The sequence below is a fragment of the Natator depressus genome, chromosome 13 (assembly GCF_965152275.1).
Source record: "Natator depressus isolate rNatDep1 chromosome 13, rNatDep2.hap1, whole genome shotgun sequence".
Lineage (NCBI taxonomy): Eukaryota > Metazoa > Chordata > Testudines > Cheloniidae > Natator > Natator depressus.
This window is the reverse complement of record NC_134246.1, coordinates 5987051-6014137: the sequence shown is the minus strand read 5'-3', so window position 1 is coordinate 6014137 and position 27087 is coordinate 5987051. Positions and strand designations below refer to the sequence as shown.

At 50.1% G+C, this 27087-nt stretch overlaps 1 protein-coding gene across 1 annotated transcript; it reads right to left on the bottom strand.

The window, feature by feature from the left end:
• EEF1A2 (eukaryotic translation elongation factor 1 alpha 2) lies at positions 1-26208 on the bottom strand. The gene is made up of 8 exons (XM_074969503.1): positions 26056-26208; positions 23673-23888; positions 19180-19359; positions 15490-15786; positions 4973-5123; positions 2985-3241; positions 2178-2412; positions 1-355 (listed from the first exon to the last, which is right to left on the bottom strand). Exons 2-8 carry the CDS (start codon positions 23814-23816, stop codon positions 228-230), a joined length of 1392 nt encoding a protein of 463 aa, XP_074825604.1. The 5' UTR covers positions 23817-23888; positions 26056-26208; the 3' UTR covers positions 1-227.
• Between the last annotated feature and the right edge of the window lie 879 nt (positions 26209-27087).

Genomic DNA, 27087 nt, shown 5'->3' with positions numbered 1-27087 from the left:
TCACTGTGGATGTTGCACCAGTTTATTGGTAAAATTAACATGAAGCCTCACAAACGCTGGAACATGCTTTTCCTTTTAAAGAATTTCCACTGGACCTTAATGGTTAGCATCCAGTCGTTGACATATAAACTCTTACAAGCTGATGTGCACACATGCGCCTCAGGGAGAAGATGGCAGCATCCTGGTGACGGGGATGGTTTCTGCGCAATGCACGGGGAGCCTACAATTCATTTGCCAGCCTTCTGGGCCTTCTGCGCCGACTTGGTGACCTTGCCAGCACCACCGCTCTTCTTCTCCACGTTCTTGATGACGCCGACAGCCACGGTCTGCCGCATGTCGCGCACGGCAAAGCGTCCTGCGTGGGGGAGGGAAATGGAGAGGAAGGAGATGGTGTGAGAACAACAGGAGCATGTTGAGGTCTCTAAACACTTGTAGGGCCCCATTTCAGACTAGACCTAGAGACCCCTTCTGACCAGTCCATGCCCAGAGCAGGCAACGGACTTTACCAGGCAGACGGTGGTCAGACTAGAACAGAGGAGGAAGGATAGCTCAGTGGTTAAGGCACTAGCCCAGGACAGGGGAGACCTGCATTCAATTCCCTGCTCCAACACAGATTTTGTGTACGATCAAGTCACTAAACATCTCCAGGCCTCTGTTTCTCTCTGTAAAATGGGGACAACAGTCCTGCTTACCTCACAGGGAGTATGTCTGTTAACATGTCTGAGGTGCTCAGACACCACATAATGGGGGCCTGATAAGTACCTAAGACAAATAGACCTGCAGTAAGGCGGGACAGTGGGCTGCCCTAGAGGGACAAGACATCTTGTTCCTCCAACCAGCAGGAGCTGGGCGTGTTGCACTCTGCCCCCCAGGGAGGCTATGAAGAGATCCTCATATTTACAGATGGCAGCTCCAGGCTAATGCCTCATTCAGAGCCCTGCACCTCCAAAGGAGCCCTGGGCTGCATAGGGATGCCCCCTGTGCTCTGAGATTTGTTTGCCAGCTCCTCCCTCTCACTCCGACAGACAACCTCACCTAGTAGCTCCTTCACTATCCCCCAGGCTTGGCCAATTCAGACCCCTTCAAGACTTAAGGCATCTCCTGAGCAAATATAGTGAAAGGAAGAGCAAGTCAAGGACAGCATGACCTCGGTGCAGGTGCCTATCGCAGACCTCATGCAGTTCCTCCTTTGCTCCATGTAACCCTATTTCCTTAGGGTTTGGTGTGGCTGATTGAGAACTGGCCAAACAAACGTCAATGAAATTGAGAAAAACAGTTGATATTCCTGTCCATTCTGCAATCAATTCCAGATACTAAGCACCACGCATGTGGGCCACGTGAGCCCTGCAATGCGATCCCACAGCTGCTCTCCTCTCAGATTTGGCTGAGACTACAGATCCCAACATGCAATTCTCCCTCTACACTCTAGTGCGGCTGTGTGAGGTGTACACAGATTGCACCTTGCTATTAGCTGTATGAGCAGGTGCACTAAACTCTGTTCTAGGCAAATAAGCAAGGCCTGCAAGCTGCTACAGAGCTGCCAATCAGGCACTCAATTGGGAAAGGGACATAACAATGAGTTTACATTATTTAGCCCAGCAACAATTCCCGTATAACCTTCATTCCTTGCTTAGAAGTACCAATAATAGGGTAAGTGTTCAGTAAAGTGGTATTTATCAAGCTAGCCTTCGCACTGCTACTCAGTGAACTGAAGATTTTGTAATCACCCCGTTATTAAAAGGTTACTAGAGAGTTGAGCTGTACAAGTTCAAGCATTGCCACATAAATACACCCTGGTGCACGACAGCATCCAAAGGGATCTGCATTAACACATTCCCCCTTTGCAAGAGCTGGGACTCCTTGCCCCAGAAAGATCCATCCCACTTTGTGCAGTAGCCTGTTTGCAGATGACATGCTTGGTTAGCTGCCAGGATTTGATTTAGACTAGAGAACCCAAAAAATTCACAGTCCGCATCATAAATGCTACGTCATCGGACTCCGAGAGACTCTTAGTAGCTCAAGGACCTTTCCAATTAGGGACCTCCTCACCCTGACGTGACAGGTGGTTTCCGGGAAGTAACAACTGACCACGGCCTGGGAAATAACCAGCCTTAAGCCCCCCTTTTGTGGGCGTGTGTAGTAGGAACGGGAGGTAAACAATGAACCTGTTGTCTCACCAAGGGGTGGGTACTGGGAGAAGCTCTCCACACACATTGGCTTCCCAGGGATCATCTCCACAATGGCAGCATCTCCGGATTTCAAGGATTTGGGGTTGTCCTCCAGCTTCTTGCCGGAGCGTCGGTCGATCTTCTCCTTCAGCTCGGCGAACTTGCAAGCGATATGTGCAGTGTGGCAGTCGATGACAGGGGAGTAGCCAGCGCTGATCTGGCCGGGATGGTTCAGAATGATCACCTGGAACACAGAACAAGGAGCTCGCCACGGTACACGGAGGCAAAAACCGTGAAGGAAACCCCAAGCAGCTCAAGTACCCAATATGTTGTGGGGGAGGGGACTGAAAAAGATACTGCCATCTAGTGGCTGGCACTCAGTGAAAATAAGACACTGACTTTCATTACCAGCTCTCAGAGTTCACCCTTAGCTTAGCAATGTTGCTGTGCACTGTTCAACAGCTGCTGTGTTCTACCCCAGAGGTGGCTACATTTCAGAAGCGGGGAAAGCGATTCTTATATGTGCAGGTACACAGCTTGAACACCAGGTAGTTAAGAGCTCTGGGATATTTCTGGGAGAAAGGCACTACATAATTATAAAGCCTTCACCTCGAGCTGGCTGTGATATTCTCTATTAGCCTGGGGCAGCCTTTCTTGAGATGATCTTATCCCTCCCGGCAACCTGATGTGCTAATAGGCAGGCCACGGGTTTGTTCTGTACCTGTGACCAGAAAGTCCCCAGCTTGTCCATGCATGCGCTGATGGACGTGACTCTCACAGACCCCTGTTACCTGGTCACCGTTCCGTGCTGCTGACCTGAGACGTGAACTGAGCTGCCTCCTGGGGCGGGTCCGACTTGCTGTCCCCGCAGACGTTCCCACGGCGGATGTCTTTGACGGAGACATTCTTCACGTTGAAGCCGACGTTGTCTCCTGGCAGGGCCTCGCTCAGAGCCTCATGGTGCATCTCCACCGACTTCACCTCAGTGGTGATGTTCACTGGGGCAAAAGTCACCACCATGCCAGGCCGGAGGATCCCCGTCTCCACGCGGCCCACTGGGACGGTGCCAATACCTGCGGGGGAGGAGAGAGGCGGCGACATGAAGACAGCAGAGCACAAAGCAGTCAGCTTATCATATTCCCAGAGACTGTGGGCCAGACCATCAGCTGGTGGAAAGCACGGAGGTCAGTGAAGCTATGTCAGTTTACACCAGAGGAAGATGTGGGACTATTTGCTTATTTACGGCCTAATCTAGAACCAAGGCGGGCAAGATCAGCTACCAGGGCCCCTAGCAATGCCTTGCTCTGTGCCTGATAAATGATACCCATTCAGTGCTTTGAGAAACCCTCTATAGCTCAAAGAAGTGGCCTCAGAGCCAGGACTAGCTGTGCAGCCCCATGTCATCTGAAAGCAGTTCCATTCCACCCATGTAAAGCCTCTTGATTTAAATTCATAGGGACAGGAAAGCAATCTCCTGGCCTGAATATTGCTAAGCGTTTTCACACTGGCCCTGACAACGCACCTGATACTTGCTCAGAATTAGCGCCTAGCTGCAGGGAGTGACAGAATGAGAGAGGGTATTAACCAAAGGGAGGCCTTTTACCAACTTGCTCCCTCTCAAGAGTTTGGAAAACTCCATGAGTTACGTAAGAAACACCGAGAAATGACCTTGCAAAGAGGCCAGAAAGCCTGGCGGGATCCATCCTCTCCCTGGAGTCTGCTCTTGTACTCCCTGTGGTATCGTTTTCCGCCAAACACTCGTCTTACTCCATGGGAAAATCCTCTGTATCTGTTGCTCATGTGCCCTTGACTGGGACCCACTAACTAATGACCATGTGATCTGCTGTGGCAGGCCAACGATTAGAAGACCAGGCCACAGCAATGCACTTCAGGGGAGCAAAATTCAATCCATGCCTGACATCCACACTGAGCAAGTCCTAGCAAGGGTGAGGGGAGAGGCTGTAAATTGATTGTGTGAGATTCAGCAGACATTGCCTTGTGCCCTAAGCAGGAGGGACTCCTGCAAAATATTTATATCCACTGAGACATCAGTTCACCAGGGCAAAGGAGACAGTCTGGCTTAAATATCCCACACACAGTTTGCTGGACAGGCTAGCTAACGAGGTGTTACTGATTGACACAGGCAACTGGAAGGCTCCCGACTCTGCGGGGAGACCAGGTGCCAACAGGGCAGAGAAGGATCTCTCAAGGGCACAGGCTATTGGCTTGCTGATCTGACTTTCTTCAGTGAATTTTAATGCTTGTGTGGCAGACAGTGCTGGTGACACCAGGGCATAGCACCAGCAGCCACTGAGCAAACTTCCTTCCCCCCGGAGAGCTAAGCCTCAGCAGCTACCTCAGAGCCTCCTGGCTGTCCTGATCCTGGCCTCTAGCACAGTTTTGCCACGAATCATAAACATGCATTTCCTTTTGGGCCTTAGACCAGATTTCAGCAGACCCCTGTTTCCAGGCACAATCTTTCACCCACGATATTCATGCTCAGAAAATTAATTCTGGGTGCAGGTTGTGCCCCCAAAAGCAACACTCTGCAAATGCCTCCCTAAATCTCCAGCCGTGTAAAACTAGCCCGTGATGGGTCTCTTTGCAACGGTCCTAACTCAGTGTTCCCTTTTGCTTCCTCTGCTCCAACCCTTATAGGTCTGATCTTGGGTGGAGTTTGCAAAGTCCAACTAACAGCCCAATTAGATCTGGAAAATGCAGACAACTATGGGGAAAAAAGTCTCTGCTCCAACCACCAGAGAGCGCTGTGCTGAGGGAGAGAAGACAGCAATAGCTTTGCTCACCGCCGATCTTGTAGACGTCCTGAAGGGGCAGACGCAGAGGTTTGTCTGTAGGGCGGGTGGGAGGCAGGATGGTATCCAGAGCTTCCAGCAGCGACACTCCACTAGCATTTCCTTCCTTACGTTCTACCTTCCAGCCTTTGAACCACGGCATCTGGAGAACAAAAAGGGGCAGAAGCATGCCAGTCCTCTGCAGCAGAACCCTTCAAACCCAAAGTCCCCTAGAAATGTTCCAGCAGGAGAGGAGCATGCTAGAAGCCCCGTATCCACATTGATGCTGGGGCAGCCATTCAGCCACTGAATCTGAACCCCGTTTTCACACAGAGAGGCTCATTTCTCTCCAGGAGAACAGAAAGCTCTTTATATGAACTGGGGTTGCAGTCACCTGCTGACCTGTTCACCCAGTCTTAATCTGGTTTGACTCATTTAGCAAGGAGCAATCCTTCTGCTATATCATCCCGTGCGTTAATCTAGATCTGCCTGCCTTAACTCACCATCTGCTCCAGCAAGGCCTACCAGCCCCCATTCTCTCCTCTCATTAGGAGCAGCATACACCATATGTTAGCACAAGTAATCCAGTGACACAGCCTGCTGGGAGGGAGAGACAGTGAACATGCTGGTCTTTTAATTCCCTTTGCATGCTGGGATACACTGTTCCCTCCACCCACAAATCTGTCCCCATTCACCTTTGCTCTGATGACTCACTAAATCTCAGCTACGGGCAGATCCAAGCCTTCAGACTGCTGGACGCTCTAGGGAGGGGATGTCCCCTATTTTGTGACAAACACAACGAGTTCATCTACGGGCAGAGTTACAGTGGCTTAAACTAGGGGTGCATCTTAAAATCGACATCATTAAACCAAAGCAAATGTCTGCGCGGATCCTCTGAAAATTGATATCAACCTGATGTCTGCTGATCAGGAACAGGGTTAAGATAAGTCACTCTTAAACTGAATAAAATGCATTCACACAGCGGTTTGCTCGGTCTCACTGAACTGGTTTAAAAACGAAGTTAAACTTGTGCAACTCCAGTGTGTAGAGAAGGCCAGAGAGGGGCATGCATGGGAGGAGAGAGGGAGAAAATGGTGAGATGGGCCATTGAAAGGAAAGTTTCTCAAGTTAGAGGGAGAAAGAAAGACAGATGGAAGGGAGTGCTAAAGAGAGGAGGAAAAGCAAGACAGGTGACCTCAGGACAGGGTGGGCTGACGCTGAGCTGAATGTTCAAGATTCCTTCAAGTCTTGCCAGTCTGTAAAGTACGAGTCCACTCAAAGCAGCAGGTGTCTGACTGTTTAACTGCCTGATTTAATTGGCAGCTTGCTCCGGGCACTGCAGCTAAGCTCCCCCAGACTTGAATGCCATTATCGTCCCAAATCCTAGCAACCCTCGGTGGGTACCATGCCAGGAAACTCCAGCTCATGTTTGCAATGCAAATCAAGACTGTGGCTGGCTTCTGGCAGCAAGCGGCACATTCCCTGACCTCCCTTCGCGTTTGGCTCCGCGGCCACCGACACAGAGACAGCGTGGCCACCTGCCGACCGTGCGGGACAGAATTCCCAACCGTCAGCTCTAGAAAACAAAACTCTTCCAGGTGAGCTGCAGCAGCAACCCTCAGCTCAGCCAGCAGAGGGAGCTGAACCTTCGCGCAAGCCTGACACAGTCCATCCAATAGACAGCGGTGACACAGGGACACACACCATCAGGTTCCTTTAACCCTGACATTAGGGGTAACCGGGAAAACCCAACGAGGGGAGCCCAGGTCTCCCGGTGCATTCTGAGTGCCGGACTTCCTACCCTCCAGAGGTGATAGCACAGCCCTGCATCTCCCACTGGCCACCTAAGGAAAAGCGTCTGCAGAGTGGATTTTTTAGCGTAGCAAGCAGAGGGCTGTTATTTTATTATTTGCATTAAAGGAGCAAACAAAATAAGCCCCACTGTGCCAGGCGTTGTACAAACACGGGGAGAGGCAGCCCGTGCCCCGAACAGCTTACCATCTGAAGGGACAACAGGTAGGAGGAGAAACAGAGGCATGGAGAGGGGATGTGATTTGCCCAAGGTCACCCAACCGCTCAGTGGCAGAGCCAGGAATGGACCCAGGCCTGCTGACTCTGAGCTCAGTGCCCTCAGAAAACAGCCCATGCCCTCAGCTGGGAGTCACAAAGGAGAGAGACAGGAGAAGTGGGGACAAGGAGTCACAGAGCTGCGTTGCCAGGACCTCATCCATCCCACTCTGGAGAGGTGTCTAGTGACAGGCTCCTGATTCAGAGCCAATGGCCACTCTAGGTGGGTGTTGACCCATGTGAATGTCAGAGCCGTGCCAGCTGGCAGTCTGCTTCCCCTGTCACTTGGGAGGTCTCTGGGAGCTTCCACTCTCACTTCCCTGATGGCTTTGGGCAGGTGGAACAGCCCTCTGCTGCTCCCCATCGCAGAGCTCAGTGCACGACATGCCGGGGGAGGAAGGACGTGAACTGGAGCCATTCCTGGCCTGCTTTAGCTCACACTGGGGATTGGTCTGTCTCCTGGTGGCTCTGGAATCTGGGAGGTGCAAAGGTAGCAAACAGGCACCTTCCTTCCCTCCACACCCCCACCCACGCTGCTCCAAGTCAGCCCAGCCACATCCCAGGAGCTCTTAGTAAAATAAAACTAGTGGTAGGATGCTCTAGTGGATGGGAGCCAAGAGTGGCACCCGGAGCTCCCAAATTCAATTCCCCTCTGCCGCTTACTTGGGCATACCACACGGGGCCTGATTCCCAGATGTCCTGAGCACTCCTAGTCCCCACTGACTTCAACTGTGCTCAGGACTACTGAAAACTTGGTGAACGTCTCTGGACTTCTCTACACTAGGAAAATTAGTACCAATAGTTATAGCAATGGCCCTCAGAGATGCAGCCCCACCAAGGGTAGCAACAGCATAGGCCCTAGTGTAGACAATGCTCCATTTCATATGCTTATCGCTGTACACTGGTCCAGTTGTACTCTTGATATATTACAGGCACTCCATGTTCTAGTGTGATGCACCTTCTGTGTCAGAGGTTCCCTATCCATAAGAGGGCATCCCCACCTCCCAACGGTCTTAGGTCTGTAAAGTGCTTTGAGGATGTAGCTTTTCAGGGCAGGGACTGTCTTGTTGTTCTCCGTTTTCACAGTGCCAAGTAAAATGGGGCTCTGATCCCTGACTGGAGTCCCTAGGGCTACTGGAATACAAATATTAAAGCACTGTAGCTAAGCACTATCTTGGCCTGCTATGCCAGTTTCCCCTCATGTTACTTTTAATTTACACTGGGGTAAGTGAGAGAAGAACCAGGCTCCCTGTGGTGTTGCTAGCTCTGGATAGCTAGTGTTTTTCGTAAAGCCCCAGCGCTTGGAGTCAGGTGATTCCATGAGAATCTCAGCAGGGTTTGTTTTGTTAAGTAAGTTTCCAGCAACTACGCACCACACCACAGAAACACTAACCCAGGAACCAATCCCTGTAACAAACCCCGTTGCCTACTCTGTGCCCATATCTACTCTAGCGACACCACCAGAGGACCCAACCACATGAGCCACACCATCAGGGGCTCATTCCACCTGCACATCTACCAATGTGATAGATGCCATTGTGTGCCAGCAATGCCCCTCTGCCATGTACATTGGCCAAACTGGACAGTCCCTACGTAAAAGAATACATGGACACAAGTCAGACACCAGGAATGGTAACATATAAAAGCCAGTAGGAGAGCACTTCAATCTCCCTGGACATTCTATAACAGATTTAAAAGTGGCCATCCTTCAACAACAACTTCAAAAACAAACTTCAAGAAGAAACTGCAGAGCTAAAATTCATTTGCAAATTTACCAGCATTAATTTGGGCTTGAATAGGACTGGGAGCGGCTGGCTCACAACAAAAGCAATTTTCCCTCTCTTGGTATTGACACCTCCTCATCAGTTATTGGGAGTGGACCACATCCACCCGGATTGACTTGGCCCTGTCAGCACTGGTTCTCCACTTGTGAGGTAACTCCCTTCTCTTCCTGTGTCAGTATATTTATGCCTGCATCTGTAATTTTCACTCCAGGCATCTGAAGAAGTGGGGTTTTTGACCCACAAAAGCTTATGCCCAAATAAATCTGTTAGTCTTTAAGGTGCCACCAGACTCCTCGTTTTTGTGGATACAGACTAACATGGCTCTCCCCCGCCCCGCCCCCCCCCCCCCGAATTCTTTCCAGCCCTGGTTGTTCCACAGGAAAGCCTGAAAATGTGACTCCTCAAGGCTCAAAACCAAGAAGCAAATAAAAAAAGGGATTATTTCCAAGCCAATCGCACAATTTCAGGGGGGGGGGGGAGGGGCTGCCTGGTGAGTTTTGCACCCTGCGGGTTGGCGGTGCTGCCTTGGGGCCCTGCTAGGGTTGCTGGAGGCAGGTGGGTTTTCCTCAGCACCTCTGCCCTTTCAGCACCTCAGGGCTGATAAATGAGTGAACCTTCCTCCGCATCAAAGCATGGGACTTTGCGCCGCCCAGGCCACAGAAACCTTTGGCGGAGACTGTGTGAGGCAACATCACCATCTGGTGGACAGTCTCCTTCATTGCCATCACTGACATACTCTCTGGAGAGGTCACTGTCAGGGAGGAATGCAAATGTAGCAACACCCCGTAGATCATGGGGCACCAGAAAGCACAGAACTGTCTACAGGGACATTTCTACCTGGGTCCCTCATTGCTAGCCCCTCTGGAGTTTCCTGCCCAGAACATTTCTGGTATTTAGAAGGCAGTTCAGTATCAGAATCCATTAGCTACTCCTCTAGGGGCTAGGACTGGGAGCCATCAGCAAGCAAAATGTCCCTTTATCCAAAGGGAGACGGATTTAGGAAACTCTCCTATTTTCCCCAATCTTCACCCCTGTCCACATCCCATCACAGACACACTTGTCTCTATGCACTATAGACATGGGCTTGATTCTCTGCTGCCAGGCACCGTCACATACAGCTGGGGGTATCCAATGCTGCCCCTCTGATCCAGAACCATTTCACACCCTCTTCCCACAGGTGTCAATGGCAACACAAGTGTGAGGCAGCAGAGAAACTGGCTCTCCAGGTGATGTTTCCCGCCCGGCGCCTTCAGGCAGGGAAACACTCACAATCCAGGCCTGGCTCTGAAGTCAGCTAACCTGGATCTCCTTATGAATAGTCTCAGCTGTGGGGCTCTCTCCTGAGAGAGATGTATTCAGGCAAGGCGGAGGCATGGGATGGGAGGAGCTATACCATGGGAGGGACCCTGGAAAGAATTTGGGTGACTCATCCTGGAATGCTCACACTCTATCAAGTCCTCCACTGCCTTCTCAAGGATGCAGCATGAGGACTCCCACCATCTCCGCTTGGAGGGCCTCTTGCTGTTCCACCAGGCTCCTGTGCTTGCTTCCAGGTACCTAACCCCCACTGAGGTACCAGCAAGGAGCATTGACTGCTCTCTACGAGGACAAGGCATAGCTCCATCTCACATCCCCAGTGCATTCAAGCTATATATATTGGCGGGTGCATTCAAGCCATATATATTGTGACGGACTCAGACCAGAAGGATATAAGGGTAGTGGAAGGCAGGTATATCAGCCTCAGAATGAGCAGGTCCCTATTCCCTGGATAGTCAAACAAAGGCTACTCCAGGCCAATCAAGGCACCTGATGCCAATTTAACCAGTTAAGGTCATTAGGCTAATGCGGGCACCTGACCTCAATTAACTGGCAAAGGGTTAGTTAAGGCCCTTAGGCTAATGGAGACAGCTGGAACCAATTAAGGTCCTACTCATACTGCTTAAAAGCTCTCCTTTCCAGCTCTTCTCTAGAGAGAAGCCCAGGTGAGGGGAGCTGGAGGAGAGAAGTATTGCTGAAGCCTGAGGCAAGGGTGAAGCTTGGGAAAAGGGGACCATGGGGAAGCGGCCCAGGGAATCAAAGCAGCATCATTGGTGAAGGGAAAAACCACTGCTACCATTAGGGTCCCTGGGCTGGAACCTGGATTAGAGGGTGGGCCCAGGTTCCCCCCTTCCCCCATGCTCTACAGAGAGCCCTTTGAGAGGGGAAGCAGACTTTGGTCCAGGCAGGAGGCCAAGCTGAGCCTACCGAGCTCTAAGGAGCAACAGAGACTGTGGGTATTCCACCTTCCATACTGGCCTGCGATGAAAGTAGCTCAATAAGCGGTGACCCTTGCTGCTATACTGGGAAAGGGAGGTCCTATTGAGGGTCTTGGTGAGCTTCTGAGGCCACTGAATCTGCCTGGAAGCGCGGGACCCACCAATACAAGTTTGGAGCTTTGTCACTATATATATACACACATATACATACACATACACACATCACACACCCACACACACACACCCACACCCATTTTTACTTGGCCTTATTTGAGGGCCAAGGTTGGCAGGTGAGAATGGAATCCACTCCTGGTGGGCAATGTCCAGGCAGGGTTGGGTTAAAAACTAGAGCGTAGAAGCTAGAGCCTATGCAGGTACAAAGCTGCTAACTGGAGACTATGCCCAGGCTGGAGTTTAATTTGTTGAGAGATGACTGAGCAGCTGAAATCAAGACCAGGCAAGCTGCATTTCTCTGTGCTGCACCTGTTGTGGCCTGGGTCTATAGAGCCAGAAGAGACTGGTAGACTTGACCTCCTGGCTGCAGGGGCTTGGCCTTTGTGGCTCTGGTAGACAGAGGGTACAATAACCACACTAAGGAAAAGGCAGAGGACTGCTACCGTTGATTAAAATGGTTCAGCCTCTCCAGCAAACTGCATCGCTCCCAAGCCCCCTCTGCTCTGGCAAGTGACTGTGCATGGAGGAGCCTCTCCTTCTGTGTGGCTGGAAAGGTTAAAACTGCAGTGGTTGGCAGCCAGCCCTGCACCTGCCTCTTCCTCCAGCCGGTGCAAGAGAGAACGGGCATCAGTTTCCAGATTGAGTTTCATGCCTTTGTCGGAACTACTGACTGGGACAGAGAGAGCAATAGCCCGGCAGCCTTGAGTCGAGGACTCTGCGTGATCACGGGTCCTTCCCAGGAGCCACTCACTCCCACCCAGAAATTCAGGGAAGAAGCCCTAGATCCTTTAGCGGCTCATTCGGCAGAACTGCTCAGAAAGTATTTCTAAAGGAGAGGACCCTGGGGTGGACGGGGGAGCGTGGAGACACTGCCTGACCCGGCGCCTCTTTCATTACAGCCCTGAAGGCAGTGTTTAATTTGTATCAGGGAACCGATCTTTAAAGAGACCTGTTGCTTGTCAACTCGGCCCACAAGTGGTGAGCCTGATACCGGACTGCCAGCCACAGGGGTAAACAGCCTCTGCTCGGTGGAGACACCTTCCTTGAAATAGGCTTCCAAGCAACAGAAAGCTGCAAGGGGAAGGGAAAAGCCAAGTTTGTCTGCCCACTGAAATCCATGGACATTTCTCTACTAACTTCAGGGAGCTGCAGATCGGTCCCCATGGTGTATAATCAACATAGGCCTAGGAATTGTTGGTTCAGTGGGATGCATATTTAACCCTTAAACTGCTGGGCACATGCTAAATCAAGCAATCCACTGGCCTGTTCAAGAAGCGTCGGTCTGACAGCACGAGCTGTTAAACAAGGTCTGAATGGAAGTGGGGTGCCAAGACGATGGAGAGCGTAGCACAGAATCTTCTGCTGGCCGGCGTCTGTTACTTGATATACTCACTGCTTCCAAAGCAGGAACTGGGGACTGGTCCAAAATGACTGTCTCACAAAGATCTCCTGCAGCAAATGTAGCCAGGCGGTGTCCTTTCTTATTTGGGTGAGGCCAATACATGGCATGGAGGAGAATGAAGCTGCCACGGGTTCTAGCAGTTTCTTGGAATTCTAATCCCACAGGGGCTGCTGAGCATGTGACTGCCTTATGCTTTAATGGAACCCAGCCAGAAAATGGGGGTGAAAATAAAGACTTTACTGTAAGGGGGGGGGAAAAACGCAGATGCTGCTTCTCACTAGAACCCTCCTAGGAGAAGTGGCGGTAGGGGGTGCTAGTCTCATCTTTTGGGTAAGACGTAAGACTGAGGTCCTGGTCATTTGCCTGATCCTGCAAATTGCTGTGGTTACGGGCTGCAATCCGACAAAGCCAGCAAGCAAGACTGAAGTCAATGGTATTATTCATATACTTTAAGCACGGGCTTAAGTGCTTTGCTAGACTGGGACCAGAGAGCTCGGCACCTTGCAACAGCTAGTTACTCAGCCTGATTGAGCCAGTGCTAAGGGTCTTGTGGTGCGTTCATGAGTGTAGGAGTGTTAAAATTCTACCCACCCAAGCTCCCGCTGCAATTTCGATTGTCTGGGGCATTCTAATGTGCTGTTCAAACAGCTGCCGGCCACCCACCCCAGAGACAGCTGCCTCTGTCTGGCAATGGAAAGCTATTTCTGCACAACCAAGGAGTAGCGTTTAGAAAATGCTATTAGGATGAATGGGGCCAGCTCACTCACAAGTTTAAAAAAAAATTTCCCTGCACGCCACAGCCTCACTCTGCACCTCCACTGCCCAACCTATTAATAGGAGGGTTGCTCAGTATCATCTTCCCAATCCAGCAACTGGTGACATTTGGAAGCCTAACTTGAGTCTAGTCAAGAACCCTGGTACTTTCCTCGTAGTGACCAAGACAGACCTTACCCTAGCTTCACGGAGCATAGGAAGAGAACCTCTAAAGTCCAGGGGACAAAATAGTCTCTTCTAAGTTAAGCCTGGTCTTTTGACCAGTTTGTCCTATGGAGGTTCAGTGATGTTTGAATAAAGTTTCATCGTTGTTAGGTATAATTACAGCACAGCCCTCCTTTAACTGAGGGATAATGTATCTGAGTACCTCAGTCTTTATTTTCATAGCAGCCCTGTTTGGAAAGACAGTGCTATTATCCACCTTTTTATAGGTGGAGAACAGACCCACAGAGAAGCTAAATGGCATGGCCAAGGTAACCTGGGGAGTCTGTGCCAGACCAGGGAATTGAACCTGGATCTTACAGAGGCCAGGCCACCAGCCCAACCACTGGACCCCTCTTCCTCTTGGGTTTTGGTTAGTTTTTTCCAACCAAAAAATACTTCACTATATGAATGTTACTATAGTAGGAGCCAGGCTGTCTGGCAAGGGAGTACTGACAACTGCAGGAGGTCCCGGCAAAGCCCTATTGTCACACCTGTTGGGGAACAGCTGTTGCAAGATTAAGAGCTTAGCTCTCTCTCTCTTTATCATGGGAAACGGCAACGTCTCTTCTCCTCCCATCTCAGCTGAGCAGAGGGGGAGGTGAAGTTAATTTTCATATTTTGATTTCGCCAAGCCAAAAAAACCCACACAACTGTGGCCCCCAAGACATGCCCTGGGCCATGTCTGAGGAAACCAAGAAGCGGCCCTGCCATGTGGCAGCAGACAGAACTGTCTCACTGCTAGGTCATATGCCTTATAGGGGAAGGAGCTGCTTCGGGTACGATAAACCGTCCCTGAAATAGCTCATTCCATTCTAGGTACCACATCATCAGAAAGGTATGGACAAAGCAGGTCGGAGGAGATCAGTGGGATGGAGGACTGATTTAGGAAGGAAGAGTGAACGAGCTAAATCTGCACAGCTTGGGGAAGTGAGGGCTAAGGTGGGAATAGGAGAACAATGTAGCAATATGTCCAGGGTGTACCTGCTGAGGAAGGAGAGGGATTCTCTAGCATAGTACATGGCATATCACTAGGAGGAATGGGAACAAAATTTAGACAGAAAGGGACTTTTAGAATTAATGTCAGGAAATTCTTCCTCAGTTGGTCTCTGAATGGTTTCAAACGGGGAGTGGTGAAGCGCCACTGCTTGGGTCATTTAAAAGTAGAGTGGGCATAACCCTCGGCAATGTCCTGTGGGGAACAATCGGGATGATTTGATGGACCATCACTTCCATGGCTAACTTCTTGGAGAGTCTTGGGTTGCCTGAGTAAAGAGACTTACCCAGAGACACATACACACACACACACACACAGCGAATCAATGTCTCTCTCACACACACACACACCCACCCACACAAAATCAATGTGTGGCTGCTGTATTGACAGACACTTCTGGGAGAATTTCCCAATGCCGGATAGGCAGAAACTAGACTGAATAAAGAGAGCCATTCCAAGGGCATGACCTAGTTTGTGTTATTTCACTGAACAAACAGTGCACGAAAACATGTTATGCTCCCCCTGGGTTTGACAACCACTTTGGATGGATCTGGTTACTACGAACCAAAGGCCTTCAAATTAAATCCCTAAGGAGAAGTTAGTCAAACCAATTCCTGCAGCTGTTTACCCTTATCTGCCATGGTATCAGTCCAACACAGGATGATAATCAGGGCCCTGAACACTAGGCCCATTTACATTTGGTCAGCTTGATTAAAGCTGTGGGACAAAGATCTATTTTTTTGCAACACAGGTAGTTCTGTATCGCAGGGGTGCGTGCAATCTGCATTCATTTTGCACAGCACAAAGGTCAACCTCAGCCTGGATTTGAGCAGCTTTGAGGTGGCAAGTCTAGCACCGCACCCACGCACACTTACATTGGGAGATGGCTCCAGCATGTTATCCCCATGCCACCCAGAGATGGGCACAAAGGGGACCGTGGCAGGGTTGTAGCCGATCTTCTTGATGTAGGCGCTGACCTCCTTGACGATCTCATCGTATCGTTTCTCGCTGTATGGTGGCTCTGTGGAATCCATCTTGTTGATGCCCACAATGAGCTGCTTGACGCCCAGCGTGTAGGCCAGGAGGGCATGCTCACGGGTCTGCCCGTTCTTGGAGATGCCAGCTTCAAATTCACCTACGCCAGCGGCAACAATCAGCACGGCACAGTCAGCCTGGGAGCAAGAAAGACAAAGCAGATTAGGTGTTGATGCCAGCCCAAAGGAGATCTGTCCTCTGCTGTTTTGTCCTTGGTTCCTCTTGAGTGAGAAGGTTCAGAACCTCTCCATGCAGGTTCCCTCCCTGACCTGAGAGCTCCCTCTATTCCTACGTGATAAGTAACAGCTTCCTCATCTTGAAAGCAAGCCTCCTCTTTCCCATCCTGCTGGCCCAGCTCTGCCCTATTAGGAAATTTGTTATTGTACTAGGATGGTCTTGTGGTGAAGGCTGTAGCCTGGTACTTGAGACTTCTAAGGTATGGTCCTGCTTTTGCCACAGGTGATCTTCAGCAAGTCATTTATTCTTTTGTGCCTCAGTTCCCTATGTGTAAAATGGGGCTAATAATACTTTCCTACCTCACAAGGGTGTTATGAGGGCAAGTTCATTAATGCATGTGCAGTGCTCACCTGCTAGTGACTGGGGGCCACCTAGGAACCTAAACCACTTCTCAGACCCTACTGATCCTTTCAATCTCTCGTTGCTTGTGGGTGGCTGCCCAATGCACACTGGAATAGAGTGAGCCTGCTCCTATCTAACACTTTTCTCTGCAGTGCTTGTTGAGGATTAAATACTGCTCCTAATTACATCAGTGTGAGTATTGGCGCTGATTTTAACAGGCCCAAAAGGAGTACTCCCAAGTCTCTCGAGACAGGCAATGTCTGAGCAGGTGCTATTGAAACTTCACCCCACACAACTCTTGGGTGCCAATTGTGCTATGCCAGACTGCCAGTTGAGCTTGGTCTTATGACGTGAGCTGGGAACCAGGACGAGACCATCCAACTTGAGTTGGATCTAAAGCCCATGGAAGCCAATGGACCTCAATGGACTTTGGATCAAACCCCATGTGCACAAGCCCAGCATACTATTATCTATCCCCTCTCCCAGGCAGGAGTTCTCTCATGACCACATTCCCTCCTCAGCTACATATAGGGACTACAACGGAAGCTGCCTGCAAGCATGAGAAGGCAGTACCTGACCCCAGCTGCGCATCAGGATATGAATTTCACAGGACATAGGTTATATAACTCCCCACTGTCATTTACGGCTCATCCAACTCCCAGTGAAATCAATGGAATGATCCCGGTCGTCTAAAATGGGACCCAGATGTGTTCTGTACGCCGAGCAGCAGAATGGGAGTAGCCAGAGCACATTTAAAGTGTTAGGGATCAAGGCAGAATTCGTCTTCATAACTGCACTGGGTCACTATGTGAGACCGAGAAGCCGCCGATAAGGCTCACCTGGGATTCCCATTTAGTCCAACAGAGGCCATGCATTTCGTGTCATGTGACAGTGTTGCCAGCCAACATTTCCCGCTCGCAGGTGGACCGCAACGACGGCTATATTTTGTCACAGCGATCTAGTAAAGTAGCTCCAGGGCCTGAACTGGAGAGCTGCCAACCAGAGCAGGAGTTTGCAGCTGCTCCGAAGCAGGCCTGTGGGAGGGACTGCAAGGTGGGGTGTGCCACGGCTGGGACTCCCATGGCACCGCAGTCCAGTTTAGCTCAGGGGTTGCTGCTTGCTTTGCGCAGTAGAATGCATGGAATATTCATCCTTCTCAGGCCAGTCTAAACACTGGCGGATGGTCCCGTCCCCAATACCACCTGAACCCTCGCTTTCCATGGCTATTCCTAAACAGCTTGAGCTGTCTGCACTTCTACATCTCAGACAGCGTATCAGCAGCATCCTGAAAATGAACTGCAGCTGGCTCGTGTTCAACAGGGGCCCCTGTATCTTTGTCCGATGCCTCCTGTCTACGTCACCAATGAGCATTCATCATGACAGGCCAACAGGAGTCCAGGGTTTCTGTGTTCTGGTGTTTTGCAGGGGTGTTGCTTGCTCAGACCGACAGTTCTGGGGCTAGCGCAATGCACTAATGAATGGTGAGACCCAGGTTCAAAGTTACCACCTTGCTTTCATGCCTCTGTTCTGGCAGCAGCCGATGGTGATAAGGGGAAAGCTCCACCAGCCTCCTGGAAGGCAAGTGAGGAGGGCCATTCTGCACTGACCTAGAGACCCCCACCCCTCCAATGGCGATCTTAAGAGTAGCTGCTAGAAGTCTCAAAGGAGGCCTCTAGCCTTGTCAGCTATATGGTCAGGTCCTGCCTGGTGGCTGTGGCAACATGAGGAAGGTCAAGGAAAAGCCCTCCCTCACTGGGAGCCCCAAATTTCATGACACCTTCCCCCCCCCACCAAAAATTATATGCAAACCCATCTGCTTCTAACCGAGGGAAGCTGGGATTAAGAGTTTTCCTCCTTGCACTTTGGACAGCCAAGGGAACTGAGGACACATCATGATGCCACTCCTGCTTCCAGGCTGCTCCCGCTGCTTTGCTAGACCCCAGCCCATTCTCACCCCAAAGGGGAGAGTGTACAGGGCCCACGCTATGTTCTCAAATGCCATTGGCCATTTGATTATAGAGGGGTGACTCAAGCAAAAGGGGATTGGGAGCCAGGACTCCTGGGTTCTGCCCTTCGCTCTGTTGCTGACCCTGCTCTGGGATGCTACGCAAGCTGCTTGGTCACTGTTACCAGCATATCTGCCTCTGAAACAAGGCTAATGACATGCGTCGCTTGGCAGCATTGTGAGGGTTAATTAATAAAACTTTGCATTTCGTTAGCACCTTCATCCGAGGATTTTAAAGCACTTTACTGACCTGAATTAGGACCATGGGATTCCCTCTCCTCTTGCCCCTTCCCACCCTCTGGCTGCAGAGAGTTCTGTAACAGCTGTCAGCCATGGAGGGACAGTTAGCTCAAACTGGGAGGAAATCAAAGGGGGGGCGGAGGGGCTTTGAGATTAGTGGGTGGGCCTTGCCAGACACAGAAAGGCCCCAAGCACATTGGTCATCAGTGGGTGTTTCTACAGCACCCTGTACTGCCACCATGGGAAGGAAGTTACTGGGCTCAATATGGGGGTAACAGCATGAAATTTAATGGCCTGTGATATACAGGTCAGATCTATTGGTCCTTCTGGCCTTAAACTCTAGGAAACATTAAGTTGCAGCTGGGGCTGCACCGCCATTACTGCCCCTGCAACGGTCCAAATACAGGAGGAGGGTTCTGGGTGTGGTGTTTCTGGATTGTAAAAACCAGTGCAGCGTGATGTACAGATGAAAGAGCTTCAAGTTTGTTTCAATCTGCATCTGCTGGATTCTGAAACGAAGTCTGATAGAAAAAACCCTCCCCTCCCCTCCAAGTTAGGGTTTCAAAAATATGCATGGGCACCACCCATCCCCCCCCCTGCACCCCAGGGTGTCACCCAGCTGCCCTGTCCCCTTCCCGGGTGCCACCCACCAGCACAGCACACTTTTACTTTCAAGTCCTTCTGCTCCTCCTCTCCTTGTTCTCACCTGTGAGGTCCCTGTGATCATGTTCTTGATGAAGTCTCTGTGGCCCGGGGCATCAATGATGGTGATGTAGTACTTGGTGGTCTCAAACTTCCACAGGGAGATATCAATAGTGATACCACGCTCGCGCTCAGCCTTCAGCTTGTCCAGCACCCAGGCATATTTAAAGGAGCCTTTCCCCATCTAGCAGATGATATTTAAAAAAAAAAAAAAAAAGCACCTGATGAGAAGAAACCTGAGCCCAGAAACAGGGTCAGCTGATGATGTGGCATCCCATTAACCTGCCTTCACGAGCTCAGATACCCAACTAGGGAGTTGTTGGTTGCAAACATTAACGACAAAACCCTAATGAATTCAATGGCAGCAGGCCCAGGTCCTTAATCTGTGTTGAAGGAAATATACGCTTCTTTTGGGCAAACAGGACATGATAGTAAAGAATTATGGTGCAATACTAGAAAAGTCCCTGACCCCATGCTGCTGGCTATTAGGTGAAACTGGGCCCCATTGCTGGCTAACCGAAAATGCTGTTTCTCAGTCCAGAAGCCCAGGCATCGGTGTAGCCAGCCAATAGTTGAAATGACGATCACCACCACAGTATAATGCTGGATAGATTAAATCAATAAAATGATGGGATATTGTTGGCTGCTGCCTAAAAGAGCAATGTGATGTTGCTAAGCGGTGGATGAATTCCCAGGCAAAACTATGCTAGGATATTGCTGACTAATATGAAGTCATGGCCAGCAGTATCCAATGCATAAAATGCTGCATGGGGCTAATCAAAGTAAATACCATCATGGTGTGACAGGCCTCGCTCATAGGTAAATTCATACTTTTAAGCTAATGAGTAAAATCGTGTTTTTTGTTGTATTGCGTGTCAATTTAGTATTATCCCCACATATTAGTTCACTACCTGTGTCTTCCTCCTTATGTCTCAATCTACACATTCATATAGCTGGGGAAGCCACTAAATTAGGTTTTGCCATGTATTGGGTCCATCTTCCTCGCTCTGGCATTTTCTAATGACAAATCTTGATCAGAACTCACACCAGTAGGGGGAGCTGCTCTTTCCCCTCCTGGATTGGAGTTGTGTGTATCCCTCCAAGTGTGAGCCTTCTACCAATGAAAATGAAGCCTCAGAGAGGGGTGGGGTGGGGGAAACTATCCTGCAATAGGCTCTCTGAGATGCACTGTACGTACTTGGCTGTTGCCTGGCAATGCTTGCAGAAATAAAGGTGTTAATGCTCATAGATATTCCAGTCTTTTAAAACACCTGAAATATTCTAAATTGGGGGGGAAAAAATAGACCTTATCTAGAGAATTAGGTCATTTGCCATGGCATGCTTCTCCACTTCCTATGCAGTTCTCAAGAACATAGCAAATGCCATAGCAGATTCATCTAGTCCAATACCGTGTTTACAGTAATAATCAGTACAAGATGCTTCAAAGAAAGGTGCAACAAACTTCATAAGGGGCAATTATGGATGATCTATCCCCAGCGGAAGCTTCTTCCTAACCACAGGCTGTTAGTAGCTGCTTGTGTCCTGAGATATGAGCGTTAATATTGCTGCATAAAAGTTTCTCCTCCCTAACTTAACTGGGGATATTCTGCTACTGTGTTCTGTTAGGTCCATTGCCATCAGAGTCAATGGAAAGACTCCTATTAACTTAGACAGCTGCCATGTTCCATCCCAGAGGTGGTGATGTGATTTCCCCTGTGCACGGTTTGTGGAGTACAAATTATTAATGGAGTGCAGACTGCTTACACAGATTTATATCGGGAATGACTTTGCATCTGGCTACTGAGGGTGATGGGCATAGTCCTAAAATGGTTGAAAAACCTTCTCCTTGCTACATGGAAATAAACAGCCACGCCGAGCAAACAGAGCCTACATCTTCTGATTAGAAATGCATGGAAACTCATTCCTATCTAAAGGTGCATCCTCACATGTCCTTAGATATAGGTTGGTGGCACTGGAAAAGGCTATACAAAGAAAGAAAGATCCCAAGCAGTCCCTGTGTCCTTACAGCTAATCTAAAAGAAATACAGATTATAATCAGGATCTGAGCAAGTGCTAACAGATAAATAAGTATGCAAGCTTGAAAAGGGTTAGTCTAGCACATTATTACAAATGGAAAAGGACAGGGGTTAGTCTTACTGCAAATAATTACGTTTTGAAATAGTGTGGCTATATCAGAGGAACTGCTTTAGCTAGTGGAATTGATTAACAATACATAGTTCTGATATAGCACTTCTCATATAAAGTGCTTTGCAAGAGATGGTATCAACAGCCCCATTTTATAGATGAACAAATGGAGGCAGAATGTGAGGAAGGTCACAGGTGGAGCTAAGAGACGGGACTCCAGGTCTCTAGGCTCACAACCCACTGCTCTGCTTGCTTAACCATGCTGCCTGACAAACTGTATCTTCCCAGAAAAGCAGACTAGGATTTGAATCTAGTCTGAACATATTTGGGATGGTTCTTACCCTCATCTCTGTAGGCCATACCTTCAACATACAACTGTGCCTTCTTATTTGATACCTCACAACGTTCCTCCTCACTCAAAAAACAGATCTTTGAGAATTATCAAAGAGAGGGTTATTTGCTTATCCCTCCCCCCACCCCCCAGAAGGGGTGGGGGGGCCCTGGTCCTTCCACATAAGTGCTGAATTACACTAAAACTTGCAATGTCATGCATAGCTTGAGGACAAATGTGAGCCTTTATTTAACAAACAGATTCCCCCCCTCCCCCAGGTCCCTTTCACTGGGTATATTCAATTACCCAGAACTGGTGTGGAAAAAAACCTGTATTATCTAGCTTTGCACAATAACTCCACTGTTAAATACCAGAAACAGCCTGATATTTCTCGATTAAGCTAAGCATCAAGGACAGTTATGTTCTGAGATCAAAAATAATGAATAAAGAAACCTTCCAAGCTACTACAACCTCTGTGCTCTAGTGAAATAGTTCTCTCCTTTTATCTTTTCTCCTTTAAAAAACACAACAGGACCGGGAAAGGGAGGGGGCGGGTGGAACAGTGGTGGTTGTCGTTTTGTTTTTTTATTCATGCAGGCCTCCATTTCCTCCTAATGCAACTTAGTGAAAGAAAAACCCCTCCACAGCCCTGCATCAGAAAATGGAGTCTGGAAGCTCAGTCAATAGGCTATTAATAGCAGCTTCTAGCCCCTGCATATTCTGGCAAGTCAGTGAAAGTGTCCGTTCAATTAAAGTGGCTGCAGTCACATCTAGAACAACCTAATTATACTGAGTCTCACTCATCGGTACAGGACAAAAATATCTATGAAAATAGCACGGTCCATTTTAAAACAGAGTTTAGACACAGGATGCAGCTCTTGCTGAGAGAGCTGCAAAGGGAACGGACGACAAGGTGGTTTATCCTGGGTGTTATTCCGTAAATGCAAAGGGTTAAGAGGCAATCAGCAATATGTCTATTCAAGACAGGCAGCTCTAAGAATGCTGCCATTTTTGTATACCACACATATTGAATTTTAGAAAGAAAAATAAAAGTATATATGCATCAAAGACACAGATTTATGATGGCCACAGCCCTTTTGAAACAATGCATCAGGGCTCCTAATGGTTCATTTCACTAGAATTTACCATTGCCACGTTCTGAGCTCTTTTAATTTAAGAATGTCATTCTGCAATGGTATTTCTTCCCTTTTACTCCTATGTATTTGCCCTTGTTATATGCTTTGGTTTGTATGTACTATGCTGAAAGCCAGATAAATGCATTTATTATGCTGCTATTATTTTTGTCTTTATAAAAGAAATCATAAAATTAAATGAAGTGCACATATTTCAGACCAGGTTTTCTACTTTGACAGCTACTGTCAAAACTACACACAAGATCCCAAACCCAAGAACGTAAATCAGTTTTACCAGACTGGATTAGACCATCTGCCCAGTATCTAGTCTCCAACAATGGCCAATACCAGCTGATTCAGAGTACAATGCAAGAAATCCTAGAGCAGGCAACAATGGAATAATCTCTTCCTAGGGAAAAATTCCTTCTAGCTCCCAGTATTTAGATGTTGGCTTATGTCCTAAAGCACAAGCATTTATCTCGCTTCCAGAATCTTTATTCTTTACCGTTATAATTTATTATCCTTGTAAATCTCCCATATGGCTTTCAAATCATGCTCAACTCTTACCCGCATTGATATAATGTGGCAATGAGCTCCACAGCCAACTAGAAGACCCAGAGCACAGGGTGCAAATGCCAAAATGTCCTCTTTTACCAAGGCCAGAAGAGTTGGAAAGGCCCTGAGGTGAAGGGATATTGAGAGAATAGGAACAAAGGAGGGCAGAGGAATAGAGGGAAGGGTGAGGAGGGGCACAGGAAGAATGGAGGAAATGTAGGGAACAATCCTGCACTGGCAGGGGATGGATTGGATGATCTACAGAGCTTGCCCCTCACTCACTTGCTGAGGAGGGGACAAAGGGGAAGGCACGGGAAGGGTCCGAGGTCTCACCTCAGCAGCTTCCTTCTCAAATTTCTCAATGGTCCTTTTGTCAATGCCCCCGCATTTGTAGATGAGGTGCCCAGTGGTGGTGGATTTCCCAGAGTCCACATGTCCAATGACTACAATGTTGATATGTGTCTTCTCCTTCCCCATCTTCTCGGGTTATATTGGAAAGGGCCGACGCTAGCAAAGGAGTGGAAGCAAAGCTGCGTTTTTTTGTGGAGGCTGGGGAGAGACAAACAAGAACATCAAAAGAGTCTCACAGCAACAGCAACACGACCCAGGGCAAACAGACCTCCCCAGTAGTTTCACCCAGGCGGAGTCCGACGACCACGACAACACTGTTTAGCTATTTAGACATATTACCTTTTGCCTCCTGAATTAAGGCACTCTCTCCCCAGATCCCAGCAAGCGAGATGTAGGCCAGACAGTCAGGTTTGTCTGTCCGCCTCCCTTTTTTGTAGCAGTGATGGGGCCTGCCTGCCTCTGGAGTTGCTGTGGCTGATGCTAACCCCGTTCATCTTCTATTTCTGTATTCTGTATAAGCCCTTCCAAGCCCCGTGCAAGTTGCCATCTTTTCAGCCTTTGCAAGGAAGCCAAAGATAGGGGAGGAGACTGCTCGTTCAAAGTGACACGTCATAGGGGCCCCAAACATATCATCCTAGTTAGCGCTTGAAACCCTGCCAGGCCAACAGCTCCCCCCTCCGTCTCACTTACGGGGGGTTGTTACTGATTTATTCTTGGTGCTTCTGTGTCAAAGACTCCAGTGATTTTTAGGCACTGCCTCCATTTCATGCACTGTTCTGCTCTCAGAGGAGCTCTCGGGCATCCATTCTTGCCTAGTCTTGTCTCCATAGAGGTCCTATAAGATACTCAATTCCTTTCTGTTTGCACCATGGACTGAAATCTCCCAAGAGCTCATGGTTAGGATGACAATATGGTGCCCACAAAAGGGAACAGACAAAAATAACCCATGCTCAGCCCTCTCCCCCTAAAGCTGAACTGGAAGCAGCCTGGGTGCTTGCAGGAAACTCAGCAATGGCGTCAGAGCACACAGTAGCGTGTTTTCTTCCACGCATCAAGAGAAAATTGAAGAAGAGGTATAAAAAGAAGGTATAAAAGCAATATATCCAGCTATCTGCCTCAGCATCTCAAAGGACGCTGTAGCACGCTGCACCTGCTACAGTAACTGTGCAGAACAGGAGCCTAGGTTGTTGCCTAATAAAATCTAATTTCTTGTATCCACCCTTAAAGTTAAAAGAGCTCACGGAAAGTTTGCTGGTGTAATACAGATTCCATCATGCACTCGGTTATAGCCCCTGAGAGCAGCCTTCCAGGACGGGAGCAAACCCCTCCACCTTTTTCAACCTTCATGGACCTGGCTCAGATCATTAAATCAGTTGTGCTAATGCACATTATAAGGCAACACAAATGAATGCAGCGCTTTCAAGTCTGTGCATCCCACATCCTCCAGCTGCAACCTATTCAAGATAAGCAACCTCCAATGGTTTCAGAAACCTCTCCACCATCTTTTTTTCCCCAGGGTTAAAGATGCTAAGTGCCTTTATTTTCAAGTGGGGAGGAGGGTCAGGCATCTTGGGCTGGAAAATCTAGTTCTGTGCAAGCTCTGCGAACGGTCAAACCCCCCTACATACAGCACCTGCTGGAGTCTGGTGACACAGCCTCCCCTTCTCTGCCCCTCCCTCTGGGTTATTTTTAAACCCTGCTGGCCCCAGACTGGGCTAGTTCAAAGCAGTTAGGGACTAATATTCCCTTTCCTAGCACCCCAAATGCTGATTTCTACCCAAAATTTTCCAACCCGGCCACCTTTTCCGACCGATCTGCAAAGCCCCAAATGTATGCATGTCTTCCCTACCTTTCCTTGGGGGTGTCACCACAAGGTCAAACCCAGCCGCTGCTCCCCCTGGCCCGATTTCCTTCTCTCTCCCCACTCCCCCCCCCCCCAGACCACCCCCAGCCTGGGAGCCGTTCCCACGCGCTGCAAAGACCCTGGCATGGCGAGCGAAGAGGAGACGCACTCGCCAGCTGCCGCAATGACACTGCCCCGACCGAGCAGCTTAAGAGCGGCGTATGCCTCGACCAGACAGGACCGGCTCCTGCTCTCGGCTCCGGGCCGGCTGTCGCCCCGCTTTTTTGAGCCCCTTTTATTCTCCATCGCCGGCGACCACGGCTCGCCCTTCATCGCTGCACGGGCATCACTCGCTGCAGCGCCGCCTCCTCCTCCTCCCACCCGCGGCTGCAGCCCCCCGCTTTGCAGGCGGCCCCGGCCGCGAACTCGCGCCCCGACGCTGTAGCCCCGGGTTCGAGCCGGCCCCGGGGCGCCCGGTTCCCGCAACAAGCAGCGGCGGCGGCGGCGGCTGGGCGCTCTTACCGGTGGCGGCGCCGGGCTCAGACAGCAGAGGCTGCCAGCTTCGGCTCCGGCGGCTTTATCTCCCTGGGAGGGGGTCCCCCTATTGCCGGTGCCGGCGCAATGCAGTGACCCCCTGCGCTACAGCAATGCGGTACCGAGCGGGGCGGGGCCGGCGGAGGGGGAGGGCGCCTGGGAACAGCGGGGGGGGGAGGGCAAGGGAGGGGAGAGGAAGAGAAAAATAGAGGAGAGGAGAGGAGAGGAGAGGGGAGGGCAGGGCAGGGTGGGGTGGAGGAGCTAGAGAGGGGGGGAGATAGGGGGTGGGGAGGGGGAGATTGGGGAGATAGGGGGAAGGGAATGAGGAGCCGGGGGAGTGGGGAGATAGGGGGAGGCGGGGGGAGGACGGGTAGATAGAGGGAAGGGAACGAGGAGGGGTAGATGGAGGGGAAATGGGGGGGAGGAGGGGGAGAGAGAGGGAAGGGAATGAGGAGCTGCGGGGGGTGGGGAGAGGAGGGGGAGATGGGGGAATGAGGAGATGTGGGGAGGGGGAGATAGGGGGAAGCGGGAGTGGGGAGAAGATGGGGATGGGGGAGGGGAGATAGCAGGAATGGGAGGAAGAGGGGGAGATGGAGGGGGAATGAGGAGATGGGGAGGGGGAGATAGGGGGAACGCGAGGGGAGGACGGGGAGATAGAGGGAAGGGAATGAGGAGGGGAGAGGGAGGGGGCAGGAGGGGGAATGAGGAGATGTGGGGAGGGGGAGATTGGGGAGGAGGGGGAGATGGGGGAAGGGAATGAGGAGTGGGGAGATGGAGAGGAATTAGGAGATGTGGGGAGGGGGAGATTGGGGAGGAGGGGGAGATGGGGGAAGGGAATGAGGAGTGGGGAGATGGAGAGGAATTAGGAGATGTGGCGAGGGGGAGAGAGGGGAAAGCGGGAATGGAGGAGGAGATAGGGGGAAGTGGGAATGAGGAGCTGGGGGAGTGGGCGGAGGAGGGGAAGATAAAACGGGATGGCAGGAGAATGGGGGTCAGAGGAAGGGCTGGGGAACCAAGGGA

Bases quoted from the DNA above. Each gene is read 5' to 3' on its own strand.
- EEF1A2 (XM_074969503.1), bottom strand. From the start codon at position 23,816: ATGGGGAAGGAGAAGACACATATCAACATTGTAGTCATTGGACATGTG. The intron at 3,242-4,972 runs GTGAGCAAAGCT...CCTCCCCCGCAG, and splicing joins GGACGTCTACAAGATCGGCG to GTATTGGCACCGTCCCAGTG. The intron at 356-2,177 runs GTGAGACAACAG...TCCCCCACGCAG, and splicing joins CTCCCAGTACCCACCCCTTG to GACGCTTTGCCGTGCGCGAC.